The sequence below is a fragment of the Spea bombifrons genome, chromosome 5 (genome assembly GCF_027358695.1).
Source record: "Spea bombifrons isolate aSpeBom1 chromosome 5, aSpeBom1.2.pri, whole genome shotgun sequence".
NCBI classification, from domain to species: Eukaryota; Metazoa; Chordata; class Amphibia; order Anura; family Pelobatidae; genus Spea; species Spea bombifrons.
Window position 1 is genome coordinate 28,187,279 of NC_071091.1, and position 18,508 is coordinate 28,205,786.

Sequence of the window (18,508 nt, forward strand, 5' to 3'; positions counted from 1 at the left end):
TGATAAGGAAAATAAAGTACGTCCGTTACCAGGATGTGTATACATATATATCTATATGTGTATGTATATATGTATATATATATATATATATATATATATATATATACATATACATATATATATATACACACACATATACATATATATATATATATATATATATATATATAATTATCGTTAAACTGTGCTTGTATGTATTTCAGTGCACTGAATAAAAATGCCATTGTATTCCAGGTCCGAGGAAGCTTTAACGCAAAGGATACAGTATTAGTGTTAGATTTACACTCTGATTGCAGTAACCATAGAGGTTGCAAGTATACAGGTGAGACCAGGCACGAGCACCAGGACGTCCCTGTGACCCCCATAACCGAAATAATGTATGGTCTGTTGCAGAGCAGGGAAATCTGTGCCTATGTTGGTGAATGACGTATTATTGGCAAAATTTATGCTCAACCTTGTTTAGTTATGTTCCGTTTGCACTTGGATGTTTACAAGGGCTGCATTTCTATTATTATTTAGCAGATATTTCTGGTGAGATTCAAATAATATGTGCATTTGTCAGTCCATGTGACTGTTATCTATGCAAAATCACAAATACTAGCAGAAAGTAATTCTGTCACTAGCACAACTCAGCTATAAGGTATAGAAATATATTCTCAGCAAAAAAGAAATATGCAAAAAAAATGTGCATAGGAATTATTGTAAACACAAGTTTATTATTTTTCATATATGCAAGTAACTGTGTATATATATATATATATATATATATCTATTTATATAAATATAGATATATAGATGTAGATATAATTATATCTATATATACACACAATTGTCTTAACAAAAAGTCACTTCCCCTGCTTGCAAACCAAACTTTTCAACACAAAAACACTATTTGTTAACATTTTACAAAATGCTACTAAAATCAAAAGACCAATGATATTTAATAAAATTAACTAATGCTTTTGTGTAATATTTTGAAGAGTATAATCCAATTACTTTTATTAAGGTAATTTTGTAATATAAACTGTTAAAAAGTATATAGATTGTCTATATTATGACATCAGCTGTGCTTGTTCCGGTGTTAAATATTAAGTGAAAACTTTTACCATAAATAAATCTTAGCACTAAAATGATTTTGTCCCATTAAAGGATTAACCAGTGCTTTATAAGCAAAATTTGCCTTGATATCCCCAAATCTCCCACTGAAGATTTTTACACACTTGGGTTCTATCTGCAGTTTATACAGACTACTACTTATTTTATAATCCATTGCACCACCTGTATGTTTTATTGATATTTCCAGCTTTCTACCTATTTGTTTTCCAATTCCTAAGAATAGACATCTGAGACATCTGACTCTAATGAAAGTTATCCCTAGTGTCACTAACTATTTTATATTAGCCAGTGAGGCAATGTAAAATACTATATGGCAATAAGGCAGCACATGGCAGCTTTCACATAGAGCACAAAAGAGACATTACCCCAACACACACCATGACCTAGAGTAGTTTTTTTTAGGTTTTTGTTTTGTTCTCAAAGCATAGGTGCTGAAAAAAGTACAAAAAAATGTTTAGTAACATCTATAATCGGCAAAATGCCCCTATTTCATTGGTGGGGGCGGGGTGTAATGAAGGTCGTTTTTTATTTTTCCATCTCATTTTTGGATTTTTTTTTAGAATATTTTTTTCAGACTTTGTAACCTTAATGATCTCTCTTGTAACAAGACTTTACCCTTGATACAGAGTCTGTACTAGAATGGCTGATGCTTCTAGTGGTGTTAAAGCTCCAGTACATTTCGAAGTGTACTGGAGCATGCATCAAGCATTGTTACCCCTAATGTCTGCCCACAACCATTAATGCTGAGTCCAGGGCATCATTGGATCATCAGTGCAAAAAGTGGTCATTGTTCATGCCTTGAGCGGATGTAATAATAATAATATATAAACGTTGCGAAGGGATTAATACTCAAATTCAATAAAAATAATTAATACATAATAAAAAATATAAATAAAATCATTGATAATCTGGAATGTGACAGGTCCATTAAGCTACTTTTTAGATCATATGTATGTTTTTTTTTAACTCAAATCCAAAAAGTATTCAGATTATAGTGTTTCAAAACTAAGGTGTTGTCATTTAAATCAGCTGACATTTGCATGTAACTAAACAAATAGTATTATAGAATTTGTCTTGCCAAAGAAAATATACAAATTATTATTGTTCACTAACACTAGACTAAATGAAGAGCAATACATTTCCACAAGTGAAAAAAAATAAATAAACCAAATTGAAAACTAAGACCAAATGAATATGTTGAGACAATATTTTCCAAGTTATTGGTTGAGACCTTTTAGGATGCAGCCATTTAAGTTTAGTGGGGTACTGAAAAATATTCAGCATAGGGATTACTGGTCTTTTGTACATAAAATAAATATGGCACTTAAAGTGTAGGCTACCCATGAAATTTCTTTTGGACATAAAATAAATATAGCAATCGTAGGCTATTCATTAAAGTGGGAGCTGAAGAGTTTAACTCCCTGACTTAACTATGCAGTATTTAAGGTCAACCCTAGTTAAGATCTCATGTAATAAGGCCTGTGCTGGCCTTATAATGCATAATTAACTTAAAAGGATTTCTCTATAGTCATTTCAATAACTGCCATATACAGGGCCATCTTCCCCACAGCTGGATAAGCTAACTGGGATTTGGCCATCATGTTTCATTGTAATGTTGATTTGAAATGTTAAACTGTCCTCCATACTACTCATTATTTTTAAACCTTGTCCTCTTAATTAGCAGTTTTGTACTTTGGATATGCACTAATTTTTAGTTAAGATCATCACTATGCAAAAATTATGTTATTGGAGAAGTTGTATTTCATGCTTCTTGCTTTAAAATAGGAGCAGTGATTTTGCATTTCATTCTTCCAGGGCATGTCAAGTTCATTCAGCGGCTGATAAATTATAGTTCTAAAATCTACCATGTTGAGAATCACATTCTGCCACTTAGGGCGTTCTTTTCTAAATAATTTCACAAAAACATTTCAATTTAAGAACTCCATTGTAAAGTCAGTTTACTTTTCCCCATTAACCGGCTGTGAAACAGTTTATCAATAAGTGACCTGTATAATGTGTACCTTTGAAGATAAAGAGGAAATTTTCTTGGAAGAAATGTAAAATGAGAAATATGTCTATGAATGACATGTTTTACTATTAAAGCATATGTTATTTTACATAATTTACAGATGTTTTATATAAAAATATATATGTATATAAAAAATAAAAAAATAACAAGTCTTTATAGCTTTGGTTCCTTCTTGATGAATACTGATGTGCAGGTATATGACTACTATGACCCCTTTTTTTTTGTAGAAAGGTTAATAGGGCAGTGAAAGTGTTTCAAATATGATATACTATAACCAAATTTAAAACTACATTGATATGTCAAGTGTAGGTAAAGACGACATCATAATGGGTTCATGATGACATCATCATGATGACATCATAATGGGTTCATGATGACATCACCATGATGACATCATAATGGGTTCATGATAACATCATCATTATGGGTTTGTGATGACATGATGACATCATAGTGGGTGCATGATGACATCATCATGACAACATCATAATGGGTTCATGATGACATCATTATGATGACATCACAATGGGTTCATGATGGCATCATCACAATGGGTTCATGATGACATCATGATGACATTTAAATGGGTTCATGATGAAATAATGACAACATCACAATGGGTTCAGGATGACATAATCACAATGGGTTCATGATGACATCATCATGATGACATCATTATTATGGATTCATGATGACATCATCATGACATCATCACAATGGGTTCATGATGACATCATCATGACGACATAATGGGTTCATGATGACATCATCATGATGACATCATAATGGGTTCATGATGACGTCATCACGACAATAGGATAATGGGTTTGTGATGACATCATCACAATGGGTTCATGATGACATCATCACAAAGGGTTCATGATGACATCATCAAAATGGTTTCATCATGACATTATCATGATGACATCATCACAATGGGTTTATGATGACATCATGAAAACATCACAATGGGTTCATGATGACATCATCATAATGGTTTCATGCTGACATCATCATGACAACATCATAATGATTTCGAGCTGACATCATCTTGCTGACATCATAATTGGTTCATGATGACAGCATCACAATGGGTTCATTATGACATCATCATGACATCATCATGGGTTCGTGATGACATCATAATGGCCTCATGATGACATCATAATGTGTTCATCATAATGGGTTCATGATGACATCATCATGACGACATCACAATGGGTTCATGATGACATCATCACAATGGGTTCATAATGACATCATCATGACTACATCATAATGGGTTCATGATGACAACATCATGACAACATCATGATTGGTTCATTATGACACCATCACAATGGGTTCATGATGGCATCATCATGATGACATCATAATGGGTTCATGATGACATAATCACAATGGGTTCATGATGACATTATCATGAGGACATAATGGGTTCATGATGACATCATCATGACATCATAATGGGTTCATGATGACAATATCATGACAACATCATGATTGGTTCATTATGACACCATCACAATGGGTTCATGATGGCATCATCATGATGACATCATAATGGGTCCATGGTGACATCATCATGATGACATAATGGGTTCATGATGACATCATCATGACAACATCATAATGGGTTCATGATGATATAATCATGACGACATCATAATGGGCTCTTAATGACATCATCATAATGGGTTCATCATAATGGGTTCATGATGACAACATCATGACAACATCATGATTGGTTCATTATGACATATAATGGGTTCATCGTGACATCATCATGACAACCTCATAATGGGTTCATGATGACATCATCATGATGACATCATAATGGGTTCATGATGACATCATGACATCATAATGGGTTCATGATGACATCATCATGACAAAATCATAATGGGCTCATGATGACATCATCATAATCGGTTCATCATAATGGGCTCATGATGACATCATCACAATGGGTTCATGATGACATGTCAAAAAAGGAACAGAATGCATTCTACACAATATTAAACATATTGTATTCATATGTTTTGGTATCTTTAAAGTGATACGTTCATTTTTTAATACAATTGGATCCTTAAGTAATATTGTTGTCACCTACTTGCGATGGAGGGGGAAGACCCCTCTCCTCTGACATACAGCCACTGCAAAGAAGGGGGAGGCCTTCCTCCACCTCGCAGCAGCCACAACCACTGCCGCGTACGAGAGGAAGACCCAGCTCCATCAACGAGACGTCGCCCTCTTCTATGTCTTCACACGCTCTAGCAGCGCCGGCGGAAACGACCTCACCTTATAAAGGGAGGTGTCAGGGTCCTGGTCGGGGGCATTGAGGCAGGAGCTGTGTTTTTTTAGTGTTCCTGGATTGGTGAATTGGTTTCTGGTGTGCAAACACCTCCCCCGTGCTGGTTTACTCTATGAGAATGAATAATGTCCCCTAATGCCAGTGACTCAGCCACCTTCTCTGAGTCCAGTGGTGTTGACATGCCCCCTATGATGGTTCTGGAAGTTTGGCACACCCCCTGCCATGGCTTCCTGAGTACCGCGCTCGGTATACCCACCACACAGGCCGCGTGAACTATGCAAGCCCAGGGATGCGTCACATAGTTGGCCTAAGGCGCACAGAGGATCCCTAGGGCCTGGACGGAGGTAAGAGATGCCTCATCTGCATGAGTGCTGGTTTGGGGGCCTGACAGGAGGTTACGTACTCGCTGCACTCAAGATGGCCATGGTGTGGAGGTAGCATGCAGACTATGTCAGACACCCTAGGGAGCAGTATAATGTAATTATATGAAAAATATAAATTACAGTCATTATAGGTGTAGAAGGACTTAAAGTGATCTGACCTAACCAAACAATAGTTTAACCAATAGTAATGTACCTTTGATCCCACCCTATAAGAACTCCCTGTATGTCATTAGTTGTTACAATCTTTCCATGCTTGCTGCAGTTAGACACAATCTTTTCATCATTGTTGCAGTCACAACTTCATTCCCAATGTAACCCTGTGTGTGTTAGCCTTTCATAGGCTTCATTACAGCATTAAACCCTCCATTTTCCTATCAAAGAAGTATTTTCTTGCGATTATTCAAGCTACCTGGATTTAAAATATTAACCCCTAGACGAAGGTGTGTCGGCACCTGGAATCCCCTTTTTTCCCAAATATATCCCATTTCCGACACATGGGACATATGGAAACCTATTTAAACCCTCAGAAACCTTTGCACTTTGTCTTCTGATGGTCATACCTATATCCTATAGTGCCTATTCCTCAGTAAGCGTTCTGTTTGATTTCTCCGTTGCTGAACCTGGCTTGCGTTCCTGTCTGATACCGGTGCCTCCTCCTACGCTGTGTGTGACAATGATTACATGGAAACCACAAGACACAGTTCGGATTTTCTTTAATTACCTTTATATAAGTACTGCATTGTGGAGAAAGCAGGTAATAAGAGTTACACAGGGACACACGGAGAAAAATTTGAAATTCATAGCATACTCTATGATTTAAATACTTGTATTTATCAGAATATGAGAATAAGATAACAAAAGTGTGTGTCTATTAAAAGGAAAACGTTGTGGAGTCTGTAAAGTAAAATTCAGAAACATAATTGTGAACATAACTGCTCCTTGCTAATATTCTGGGGTCCAATGGTTTGCACACCTAAAAGCAGTTGAGCAATCCCCCCTTATATACTTGGGTATGGCATTTTTAGGGTTAGTGACGGGGCTACTCACTGGCTTTTACATCTATTTTTTCTGTGTATAATCAAAAAACAAAACAAAACTCATACCAAATATAAAAGTATCATCTCATAACTCAAAACATATTTTATTGCACAATAATATAATGTTACTATTAAAAAAGAAATTAACTTTTTAGCATAGAAATCAGATTAGTGCAAACACACAATGCAACCCTGTTTTGTGTACAAGTAATCGGTTTCGATAATCCATGTTGCCATTTGTTATAAACTTAAACAATGTTGTTATGGGTAAGTCTGAAAAATACTAATAGTTCGGCGTTAGAGCTCAGATATACATAATTAACTTGAATACATATACCGTATTTGCTCGATTATAAGACGAGGTTTTTTCCAGAGCAAATGCTCTGAAAAATACCCCTCGTCTTATAATCGGGGTCGTCTTCTCAGACCCCCCAAAAAATGTCTGCTGGGGCCATGCTGCTTACCGGTCGCGAGCAGCGTCTCTTCTGTTAGAAGCAGGAGGACAGGAAGCTTGCAGCGTCCTCACAGAGCTCTATCTCCCCCTCCCTCCTCTGGGGGCGGGGCCAGAGAAGTTGCTCTACAGCCGGTCCCCTGCAGAAGTCTTCGAGTGAGAGATCTGCAGTTCAGGTAAGGGGGTGGGGGAGGGTTTTTGGGTAAGTATGTGTGATTAATGTGTGTTTAATGTGTGAAGTATGTGTGATTAATGGAATGAATGAGTATTTAAATGTGTTTGTGTGTGATAGCATGGATGTGTAAGGGGGGTGGGGGTTGTAGCATGGCATAGGGAGGCTGTAATCCCACTACTATCATCCCCAGGTTCCAGCATGTACTAGCTGCCTTGGCTTGATAGGAGTGTGATTGCTGTTAGCAGTTTGATATATATATCAAACTGCTAACAGCAATCACACTCCTATCAAGCCAAGGCAGCCAGTACATGCTGGGTTAAAAGGCATATCATGGGGCTGAGTGGCATATAGGGGGTTAAAATGCATTTCTGGACCTCCAGAAATGCATTTTAACCCCCTATATGCCACTCAGCCCCATGATATGCCTATATACCTCCAGAAATGCATTTTAACCCCCTATATGCCACTCAGCCCCATGATATGCCTTTTAACCCCCTATATGCCAGAGTGGCATATAGGGGTATAAGGCATATCATGGGGCAGAGTGGCAAATAGGGGGGTATAAAGCATTTCTGGGGGCAGAGTGGCATAACTGGGGCAGGTTGGCAAATAAAAGGAAATTTAAAAAATATATTTTTCTCAATCATAGCTTTTATTAAACATGAAAAAATAATTTACATGAATTAATATTTACTGGTAAAACTTTTTTCCTATAGGGTCGTCTTATATTCAGGCTTTTTGTTTTTTTCCTAAATTAATATTTTGATTTTGGGGGGTCGTCTTATAATCGGGGTCGTCTTATAATCGAGCAAATACGGTACTTTTTTTCCGTTAATTTGTATGAAATCAACGTATGATCATATAAAATTGTATATTGCTGACAAAATGTAGGATTCAAGCAGTATATTATTCCCAACCTCCATATGTTTCGGGCTCAAATTTGCATTGTATTAGTCAGATCCATTATACTTTCAAATACATGTTTTAGAAAGTATTATTATTGTCTCACTTAGTTATAAATTATTATTAGGATATGTCATCAAAAATGGCCAAGATATATTTTGAAGCATAGTTACTTTGAAAATGTTGCATTCATAAGATCACAAACCCATATAAGACCATTCTTTAAAAACTAAAATTATGTGTAGCTAGTTAAATTGCTGATATATAATATTAAGCTACCACAAACAAGGTCACAAGTACAGAAAGAACACATCTGAATACAATTTTAAAACAAGTTTCAATATAATTGATTTAGAAAGACAACATTGTTACAATAAATAATATTTTTTGCAACCAAAAACTACTTTTCACTGAATGGGAGTGCATTTTAATCACTGTTAAATGAAATATGTTCATTATACTAACAATAAATATACACGGACAATAACAGCATGTATTCTTCTTGGAAGAATAGCATCTAGTCTGTTACATGTGCAAAACTTTGTGTGATAGTATCTGAAAATGAATGGTATGAATTCAATAAACTTTCACCAAGGGTTAAGGGTTTACTCCAAAGCAGTCCTCCTTTAGGAAGATTGAGTTAACTCTATGTTAACTCACTGATTGAATTATGATTGAATTATGCTGGACAACCTCCAATGTTCTTGTGATAAAGGCCACAATTAATTATTATATAAATTATTAAAGTAATGCTCAAAAAGGCATTGCACAATGATGTACTTTCCTTGACACTTAACATTTTGATCTCATTTTATTCTTTCTACGTTATCATATTCATTGATTGGTTTTAATAATATTTATGCCTAGGAATACACATTCTATGGTCCATACAGTATGCGGCTATTCTTTGAAAAGATTCATTGGTACACTCAATAACTAGAAAACAGAACTTATTACAGGATCTGTATAATTCAATATGCAAGAAAAATTGCAGAACACAGTAATGTGTATTGGCTCACTCTAGATGCAATTCAGTATAAGGAGTGATGGAGGAGGCCAACATCTATATTTATCAAGGGGTGAGAACACAGTGCATAAAAATCTAGGTTTTGCAATATCCTATGGGAATTTATTATTCTTTTTCATTTTCCTGTTCACTAATAAATAGTAGAAAAATATATATATATATATGAATACAAGAGCTTTTTCATATTTTACTCTAGTTTTCTTATTAGGTCTACTGATAAGTAAGACATATTTTTACATTTGTTTCATATATAATGTTGTGCATTAGTAGTACACATTCCTCTTTCTGGAGAATGCTCCAGGGTCAGGGAAACTCTTGCTAACATTATAAACGCCTGTAATAAACGGTGAGGAACAATGTGAATGTTTGGTGTAATACAGGCTTTGTAAAGGGCACCGCTTTCAATGAACCAGTAATTTTAATTTTGTGACTTGGGTGGGGCTAATGATTTAATGAGCCTGTATACTCCGCTTATGACATCACAATTTGAGTCTTTGGAGTCTCTCTTTTTAAGTTGAAATTGCCCAGAGAGTTAGCAGGAGAACTGTAGTGTTTAACATCCCAAATATACACATTATGAAGGACCATGCCTTGCAACATTCTCCTGGAAAAGCTGAGCTAGCCCTACATAATGCATATGTTAATAAAAAGGTTGGATTTCAATAAATCTCATTGATATAACTTTACATAGTGTCATCTAAGCTCTTCTCGCTTCAATGGTGGGCCATTTAAAATGCATAGTGAGTTTGGTAAGCTAAAACTCCTCCTGCTAACCTTCATTTAGTTAGTAAACCCGGTTGAATAATTCAAAGTGGAACAAGAGAAAATAGATCCCTTCCATACTTCCACATATAGTTATCACACTGGCTGGAGCCGTGCCCTCTGACCTAGACAAATACAATGAACATTAAAGGCAACAAAAAAGTACTGGTCATTTTACATAAATATGATTATACAGACATATTAATAAGAAACTGTGATTTAGCCCTGGGCAGCAAAGGGATTCTCCACTTTTGGATTTACATCTCAGTTGTAAGAATGCTGGAGTGCTTGGTATTTAAATACTTTTAAACTACAGCATATTTTGCATTTATATTTAAACCATTTAGCATAACATCTAATCATCTAACATCTTTCATCTAATATTTATCCTCTAGAAACTACGAAGAGTTGCTCCTTTGCCAGGTAATAAAATATCACAATGCATAGAGATCCAGTTTCTTTAACTTTACCTGCCCAAGATTTTGCTAATTTGCTAAATTGCTGCTAGAATCACACCTACAAGTCTCTGCCAAGCAGTTCGATCTCATCCAGCATGAAATCCATGTCTTCTCGGCTCACTTGAGGACTGATTATAATCTGACGGAAGAAGTTAACCTTATCCCGGTGAGGCTGATATCCAACCATCATACTGCCTTTCTTCATCATCCTTTCTTTAATGACGGGGGCAACCTGCGGGTTACACAAAAAAACTGCTTTCAGGAAAAAGGATTAGCGCTTCTGCAGCTACAGACAAGACTAGTCAGCAACCTCTAGAATGCAAGTGACTCTCTCTCACCTGGACACTTATGCCTGCTTAATTAATTAATTCCCCCTGCATACTTATTGCAAGCACTGAGTATATTTATTAAAACTACCAATTGTCTGGACTTTTTGGTTTGCTAACCCTTGGCTCACCCCTGACACACAGTGAAACCAAATTCTAACACACACACTCATGATAACACCATATGTTACCACCCACCATCAAACATATGCTAACCCCAAACACTAACACACACTTATGCTAATACCATACACTAACATGCACACACACTCATGCTAACACTACGTCCACCCCTGACACACACACATACTCCATCCCCGCAATGGTCACTTTATTGCTAATGTTAGCAGAAACACCTTATTTACCATACTTATTATTTGGGAACGTACAGGAAAAGTGTGTGTTCCTTTCCATTTTTTAAATTAATGTTATGATGTTTGTTTATCATCACTTACTGAGTCATGCTAAGAATTACAAGCAGAGCTGACGAGTAACATTCTTTAGAACTATTGCTCACAGAATTACACTCGGAAATATAACTAATTGCTTATTATATATTTTTCATCCACATACACTTAGATGATAATGTATTTTCCTGTAAACTAGAGCTATCTACGGTCTACTTTACTGGATGATGTAGGAGGAACACGCATACCAACTCAGGGCTGTTCCAAGTAAATGTCATAATATTAGATTTTTTTATTCACGTTGTAGGATGCGTAAATTCTAAATTGTTTTCAAGACTAAACATATGGCATATGGTATCTGCGTAATCTACCCTATGTAATCAGAGTTTAGGTGAATACTGCATATTTGGTGTTCAGTTTGCGATAAACTTTACGTAGCAATTACAACATTATATGTTATTCACAGGTTTTGTGGGTAGGAATGCCAGTGGTTTGTGCCTGGGGGAACCTGGAATGTAAGTACAACTCTGAGTTAGGCGTGCCTGAAAGTAAATGGCAGTCATTATTGTATTCCAAATACAATCTATACAACACTATTGATTAGTAAATTTAGGATGTGCTTAAAAAGAGCAAATACTTTCTATTCTTAAGAGTGTTATTATACAAATGTGCCTTGTGTGTGTAAAAAACAGATTGTTCTTAGTTAGTGAATGATTGGCAGCATCCCTGCCATCATGGAACTGCAGCTTTATGTATCTACAGGTTACCATGGTCCATGCATGCTGGCATCTGTTCTATTGTTAGATCATCTTGCCAGCATGCAGGAGCAATGCTGGTTGCATGATCAGACATTGTGATGCCACACGCCAGCAACTGTCCATTAACAAGAAATAACAAGCTAAAATTAAAATATATATTTAAGAGATGTTAAGCCATAAACGAACAGATGAGTTCATGTTGACAGCAACTACCATGGTTTTTAGCCAAAATGACTATGAGGGTCATTAAAGCTCTAACACACAACAGTGGGTAGGCACACAAGTAGTAGAAAAAAAAGATGGGGGGAAATGGAGAAAAATGTATGTCTAGATTAGGTTGCATTGGTATGGCATACTAAACCCATTTTATCACCATAAATTGACTAAAAGGGTATGATGTTTTTAAGAAACATGTTTACTTTTAGTTACTTCTATTTTTTGGTTTTGCAGTAACTTAAATAATTATGTAATATGTTGTGTTTTAGCATTTTTCACATATGTACCATTACATCAAGCTTTGCCTTAAAGTATGCATATCTTTATATTTGAACGCGTCCTTAAAATATTTAGATTCTTCTCTAGTTTGCCACACAACCTTTCAATGATTAGTAGACCCTGAAAAAAGTTGGATTGCATCTATGATTTGATTGGGGTCCAGATATCTGGTTTCTGAGGGACCTTGAAAACACACGATCACGAATAACTCGTACAAAAAATGTGGGTGGATCTTTAGCGCATATATCAAACCACTCCTCGGTATGTGTGTTGATTCCTTGGCTCCATACCATTGACTATACCTCCTGAGGAAGCCTTTGATCGGCGAAACGCGTTGAGGATTGTTTACCTTGGACTTTGTCTTTTTATTCATTTGATCTTAACTTACATATATTTTTTAAATACTTTTTAATAACTTTTTATTGCGTTCAGACAACTCTGTAAACACTTATATGGTGTAGTTGCTGACTAGTGTTTGGTAAGGGCTAAGTCCCAGATTAAATTATTTATTTATTTATCCACTTATCTGGTATTTTTTGATCAACTTATGGCACATACAACCAGTTCATTAACTATTGAAAATACATTATTTATCATACCATCCACATAAGCACTTGCACTTTACCAACATCCACACTGGAACATTGAAGAAACTTTCTTGTGGAATCCAGCAAAGCCACCTCAGGAACTTCATCAAGGGATCGGCTCCGCTCCAGGACAACAAACCAGACGAGCTTGATATCTTTCAACTAAATGTGAGTGCATTACCTCATAGCACACATACTGATTGTAAAGGTATTACCCGATCAGAAAGGAAAGTAATTCTTTTTCTCTCTTTATTCTCACTTTTTTGACACTTGGTTTCACATTCTTCACGTTTTATTCTGAGGGACCTTACCAGACTGAAAGTGTGCAAATATCTTGTTACACAGGCCATTCTTTGATTGCTTCATATTTGCCAATATTTTGGAAATTCTAAATGACCATTTACAACACACAAATACTTAATATTTATCATAAGCATACAATATGTACAAAAAAGTCAAATGAATCTAAACACCACTGCTTACATGTTAAAAAAACATACTTTATGAAAAGTAGAAGTAGATTTGAACCATTTTAACAAGCTCTTAACACTGAATATTGACATCTTTCTACCCTTTTGATTGATGCATTCAAGGTCCTTTCCTTTTTTACTGGGGTGATTAGAATTCTGTGAACTTCATTTATGGTTGCTTTGTTCTAAAGCGTGGACATTTTTTTAAAAAAAGCATTGCAAGCTAAAACAGTTAGAAACCAGAGCTAATGTCCTAATTAAAAGATCCAGTACCAAAATTACAAAAAACTAAGTAATGTAAGATATATACATTAACACTTTCAAAACTGCTTGTGCAAAAAACCAAAAAACAAATGCCGTTTTAGGGTTATAAATATGTTCAAAAACCCCAAATGGAGTCCATAAGAAGTTAGAAAGTCTATAGTATAAAGCCCCCTTGGAGGCTCTCTGGATCACCTCTAGTAATTATTTGTACTGATATAGTTGAGATTCACAGCCATGGGGATATGTCAAGGGATTATGTCAGAAAAGGAGAGTCACCACCAATATGCCCTAAAGGTCATTCCATTCATGAGATCGGGTATTATTGCTAAAACATTTGATACTGATATTATTCTAGACAAATACAACATCGCTCATGGCAACAAATCCTATGTTCTCATTAGCGTGTTTGCCCATTTATTAGTCATGCAGAAACACAGATATCCAGTAGAAACTAGTATTGAACTTTGCTCAAGGCTAAAAATGTATGTACTAACATGAATATGAAGTCATAACTTAAAGGAAAGTTAAAGCTCAGGAATGTAGGATTAACAAGGATTTTAGACCTGTTGAGGCAGAACTAACTATCAAGTTTCATGAAACAAGTGGCCTAATGCTGCTGACCTGGTCATATTTAACATACAATATCATTTAGTATTATTTATTATTATGCAAACATTACATTTTGTTCAAAGGAATTCATTAAAGCAAATATAGGCAGCAATCGACTTATTTAGAGCCGCCAGTGTGTTTCACTTAATGGTCTGGTTTTCCTCTTTACCAAATGTCTTACACATACCTTTAAACAAGCAAGACATCCACCTGTAGATGAGATGGCAGGCAGTCAGTTCAGGAGCTGTCTGGCAGCTCTTCTTACAGTACAGAAATGCTTTCTCTGGGGACCCAGCATCATTGAATATGTGGTACCTAGTTGGCAGTCTAGCCCTTTTGTCACCCCAAAAATCCAAGTATTATATTGTTATTCTGGTGACTGAAAGTATTGTTGAGGTGCCAAAGATTCTCTGGAATTGCTTCTTAAAATGCACTTATTTGGAGAGTAAATCCCTAACATTTACCTGAGCAATGTGGGAACTTTTATCTATGCATGTATTGTTTCTCTGCTGTTCACATATATCTTATGGTCTGCACCCAGTTGTGACTGTAAGGAGCCAAGTGGTCAGTAAAGTTAAGGGTTAACTCGACTAACTAGACTTAACTAATGTCATAAGCTCCTGTATGCTAACAGTCGCAAATATTCACTAAACCATGAGAGGTTGAAAGGGCCTGCAACTTTAACTTTTATGAGATTCAGGGCAAGCAAGTGTATGTGCTGACCAGAAACATGCAAATTGTATGGCAAATATCACCCTCTAACAATAAAAATACATAAATAAAAACATGAAACTGGGGTCCCACTGCGATTGCCCCCCTGTGTGCAGTAGCGAGGGTGGTAGTATAGAGCCCAAATATACACCCCCTACAATCCCATCCTCTGCTTAAGAGGATGCATGGGGTTAAATATTCAGAAGTATTCTATTGGAGGAATGAAACCCAAGCTGTGTCTCTCCCTTACCCTCATTGGGATCAGAGGGCTGAAATAAACTAAATGCCTTTTGGGACCATCCTAACTCCCCACCCCTGCCTACTGGGATTAGACCCCATATCGTGCAATTGAGTAGGTAGCGTAAAATTAAATAATCAAATAAAACACTACTTTCAAGTCTCGCAGGTGGGGATGAGGTACATCTAAGCTCTCTTTGGGTGCCACAAGGATGTGAAAATCACTGTCCACCACCTTGGCAACAAATCATCACCCAGATATCCACAAAGTCATTAATCCTCATTTCGGCTCAAGGAATGGCGATGAACTTGCATCTGCATGACTAATGAATCTGTGAGTTGCTTGCTTTTCTCAACTGGCGTGCATGTCCTGCAGGTAAATACATTTGAATGTGAGTGATTATTGGAGAGTGCCAATGGGAGTTGGCATTTTTTGCAGGTCCTGTCAGATTATTGAAATAAATATTTTTCAATTTGTGCCTCACTTAAGTTGCAGCACAGGCCCCAGTGGTCTCTAAACCACACTGCTGCACCAACCCTACCCACTTCTTATTTTTTTTGAATATTATTTTCATTAATTCACTAACTGACTGTATTTGCATTTGTAATTGGAGTTAACAAATTTGTGTCATCTCATGGATGGTTGACAGTATCATAAAATATACAGAGATAACATATGACGCTATGTCACTAGATTCGTGTTGTGAATCACAATGTTTTTATTTCATCTTTTGTCTATGACCACAAGGGTCTTCTCTGTTCCTCTGTATCAGGAAGCAGCTGAAAATGAATGAATTGCAGTAAAAAAAACTAGTAATCCCTTTGCTACTTAGAACCATGGGCATAACATATAAACAGTAAAAGGCATAATATGTATATAAGAGAACACCCATAGCTCCCATGTCAAAGCCAACAGAATCACCACTTCCAATAGGATAAAAATGTGAAGAACAAAAAATAAGTGCAATAATATATTTCAGGCCAAGGTATTAATTTTAGGATTTTGTTTATAAAACAATGTTATGTATGTGTCTATGGGTATGTTAGTATAGTTGTGACTGGTTGTGTTAGTTTGAGTATGGTTTTGTGTGGGTGTCTATGTGAGTGTACAGTGCCTCTGCGTGTTAGTTTTGAGTTCCTGAATGTGTGTGTCTAGTTGTGTTGGTGTGAGTGTCTGGGTGTGTGTTGGTGTGAGTGCCCCTATCAAGGTCAGGCTCTGGATCTCGAGTATAGGCTCATAACATCTTTAAGAATTTAACACACCTTCAGTGTGTTTCTCTCTACTGAAGGACCACACCTGGAAAACTTTGCATGACTCCTAATAGATTCCATTTACAGGAACATGTGGGAATACTTTAAAGCAAATCCTTTCATTTTCCAATCTGCACCTGAATGATTTAATGCAAATAACCATATATATCCAGATAATATGTGGACTGAGTATTTCACTTAACATGTTCTAATATATGCCACATATATGATATTTTATATATGTTGTAATACAATAAATTTAGGGCAGTTCTAATACACTAGTTATCATTTGTTAGCTGCCAGCAGGGACAACAGAACATCGAAATCTGTAAAAAGTCAAACTTTACAAATCATTCAGCTAAAGCTATTAGTCAGAGTCTTCATATGCCTTTTTATACCTGGCGCTTCCCTAAACCACTAGTATACTCATTACACGTATGAATATCCTGCCTCCTTAACTCCTGTTTTACCAAAATACAATAGAAAAACAAACAAATATAAACCACTTCCACATTCTTTACAAATATTAAACTAAACACAGACACACCTTACGTATAACATAAACAGTGTAGCAATACATGGCAGTCACAAAGAACACAGTACTTTCACATAACACTGATACAAGTGTGAACAGGCGCTAGCTAATGTAAACTCTTTCACAGTTACTGGATCATGGATCAGGTCCATGTGATTATATATATATACTATACATATATAAATATATAAATATATATATATTATATACATACATACTCACTGGTCACTTTATTAGGTACACCTGTTCAATTGCTTGTTATTAAGAAGCTACCCATTCCTGGTTGAGTTACTCTAAAATATTTTTGTATTTGGGGGAATTGAACCTCCAAAACATTGACAAAGTAGATGATAAAAATTCAGAAAGAATCCAGATCCCCAAAACAATATATAGATAAGGAACATTGTGTGAGGCTGAGAACTGTTTTTCTTGGAGTTTTAGACCTACCTAAAATATAATCATTTAGAACATAACTGCAGTAAGACATTATCTTTTTAATTTTCAAAGCTCAAGTGAATCAATTATTCAGAGTATTTGCATAATAATTTGTGGCACATTTCACAGGCGTCCCTCTTTCCCAGTGTCTGGATTCCAAACCTAAAATTCATTTTTAAAAATGCTGTTTCTGTCGCAATGCATATTCTGATTTTAGTGTTATGGAAATTAAGCTGTCAATTGCAAGAATATATTATGAGCTCTTAATACCCTGTAGTAATTTCAATCCTTTAAAACAAAATTTCACTGCTTGAACATAAAAGATGTTTACTTTCCTTATTGGAATCCAATATCAATTAGCATCTCTTGTTGACTTTATAAATGAATTGATATAAATATGGTTCTAGCATTAAAGAATATTACATTATTGTATCGCTTATAATTCAAACAGTAAATGAACAGTTTGATTACTCATGTGGTTGTTTTCTATATATTCTACATCAGAAATCCCATTCCCCCCCCAACCACAGTTTGACCAAGGCTATCCTCATGTAGGTAGTTTTAAGGGCAAAGATTTTACGAAGAAAATCATCCACCTGCCTCAAGTGTTTGTTCACGGCATTTCAATATGTACTTTCTTCCTATTACATGGCATGTCTTTCTCACAGGCTCTAGAGGAGCTGCATGGCTGGGTTTACCAAAATGACCAGACTTGACTGAGGTCACATGCCTTTTTTTGAAAAAATAACAACTGTTTTGCAAGGACAT

The 18,508-nt window shown here is 35.9% G+C and overlaps 1 protein-coding gene across 1 annotated transcript in view; it reads right to left on the reverse strand.

Annotated features, from left to right (window-relative positions):
• Positions 1 to 10,583: 10,583 nt before the first annotated feature.
• Positions 10,584 to 18,508, reverse strand: part of GADL1 (glutamate decarboxylase like 1) — an 82,783-nt gene continuing 74,858 nt past the window's right edge. Inside the window, exon 15 of the mRNA XM_053467944.1 lies at positions 10,584 to 10,887. Coding sequence (XP_053323919.1) covers positions 10,714 to 10,887 — 174 coding nt within the window. The 3' untranslated portion in view covers positions 10,584 to 10,713. The remainder of the gene's footprint in view (positions 10,888 to 18,508) is intronic.